At 46.3% G+C, this 1,995-nt stretch overlaps 1 protein-coding gene across 1 annotated transcript; it reads right to left on the reverse strand.

Moving 5' to 3' along the window:
• Positions 1-460: 460 nt before the first annotated feature.
• LOC102543295 (olfactory receptor 51E2) lies at positions 461-1,423 on the reverse strand. The gene has a single exon (XM_006203411.3). The coding sequence runs from the start codon at positions 1,421-1,423 to the stop codon at positions 461-463; it is 963 nt and encodes a 320-aa protein (XP_006203473.1).
• Between the last annotated feature and the right edge of the window lie 572 nt (positions 1,424-1,995).

Consider the following 1,995-nt stretch of genomic DNA (forward strand, 5'->3'; position numbering starts at 1 on the left):
TTTGCCAATTATACCATCTGCTGTGATTCTCAAGGATATATGTTTCAACACAAGCTCCTTTTTCATTGTGAATTTTTTATTAATGAAAACTGCTAATTTAATAGAATGTTACCTAATTATTGTTGTAATATAGGTTTCCTGTATTACTAGTCAAAGAGAACAGTCTGTCCCTTGTTTCAAAGCCAACTGTACTTCTTGTTATTCTTCTTCATGTTCTTTTACTACTTACTGGGCAATAGTGGATTTTCTAATTTAAGATTTTTATACAATAAAGATATCAACAGCATTGTGACCTGTGGAAAAGAACTATGGCAGCCTCAAAAATTTCACCCCAAGCAGAAGTATTTGGAGGCCAAATCAGAGAAAAGCACTGATGTGCTTATGGGCAACTGGGATTAAGCCAGCTTAGGAAATCATTATATCCAGTCATTAAGGATAAGAGTAAGAGGAGTGGTAAGGATCACTTGCCTCCCACAGCCTGAAAGTTCTTGTCACAGCTGATCTTAAACACAGCTAGCATCCGAGTCCTGATCTGTTTGGTTTTGACACCATAAATGATGGGGTTGATGACAGGAGGCAGAAGTAGATAGACATCACCCATGAGAACATGAACAATGGGATCAAGGCTGGTTCCAAAACGGTGCACCACTGAGAGGCCAATGAGAGGCACATAGAAGGCCAGTACCACACCAACGTGTGACACACAGGTTCCAAAGGCTTTGGCCCGCTCTGACTTGGATGGCAGTTGTAGAACTGTTTGTATAATCAGAAAATAGGACAAACAGATAAACAGAGCATCCACACCCATGACCAGCAGAATGGCAGTAAGACCATAGACCATGTTGGGCAGTGTGTCTGCATAGGCCAACTTCATTACATCCTGGTGCACACAGTAGGAATGTGAGAGCACATTGGAGTAACAGAAGGCTAGCCGTTTGATGAGCAGAGGCAGAGGGATAAAGAAGAGGAATCCACGGGCCATGGCCACCATGCTGATCTGGGCTGTCACCATATTGTTGAGCACGGCAGCATGGTGCAGTGGATGGCAGATGGCTACATAACGGTCAAAGGCCATGGCTAGCAGGATGGTGGACTCAGTGGCTGAGAGAGCGTGAATAAAAAACATCTGGGCCATGCAGGCATCAAAGGTAATCTCCCGGGAATCAAACCAGAAGAGGGCAAGGATCTTGGGCATGGTGGATGTGGACAAGGCCAGGTCAATGGCTGCCAGCATGCAGAGAAAGAGGTACATGGGAGTGTGCAGGCTGTGCTCTGTCCTCACGATGAAGACCACGAGGCAGTTTCCAAACACTGCCACGGCATACATAGAAAGCAGGGGGAAGCCTATCCAGAAATGAGCTTCTTCTAGTCCTGGGATACCAATAAGCACAAAGGTGGTATGTGTAAAGTTGCAGGGACTCATAGCTGGCACCGAGAAGGGGGCACTGGAGAGGGTGAGGTCACACTGGCAGTCTGCTAGCCTGCTAGGACATGAAGCACAGTCAGAGAGACCAGCCCTGGACCCTGGTTGCTGAACACACCTTAGCTCTCCCTCCCCTACTCTCTCCTCCCACTCTTCCAAGCCATTTGGGCTCTCTCATAAGCTCTGAAGCCTTCTGGTAAAGGGGGAAATGACAGCCGAAATTCATTTATCACCACTACTCTCAAGGTTCACTTACATTTATAAAAGGGAACCTGGAGAGAACAATGATTCTCCCCAAATCTATCCATCCCTAGTTCCACAGACTCCTTGTCCTGGCCCATACCTTCACTGTCTAGGTAGTGGGTGGCCTTTTTCTCAGATAGGTGGTAAGTGATACCTTACTAGGAACCTCTTCTGGATAGGCTGTGTCCTCCTCCCTTCTCTCCCCTCCCCTACCCTTCTCTATCACCCATTTGTTCTGTAAGCATTTACTTATAGGACCAACCATAGACAAGGCTGTTTGCTAGATGCTGATGATGTGGTCAAAGACACATCTTTTGCCCTTCTGATGC

This window comes from Vicugna pacos, chromosome 10 (assembly GCF_048564905.1).
Source record: "Vicugna pacos chromosome 10, VicPac4, whole genome shotgun sequence".
Taxonomy (NCBI): Eukaryota; Metazoa; Chordata; class Mammalia; order Artiodactyla; family Camelidae; genus Vicugna; species Vicugna pacos.

Excerpts from the sequence above, each read along its gene's own strand:
- LOC102543295 (XM_006203411.3), bottom strand. The coding sequence starts at position 1,423 with ATGAGTCCCTGCAACTTTACACATACCACCTTTGTGCTTATTGGTATC.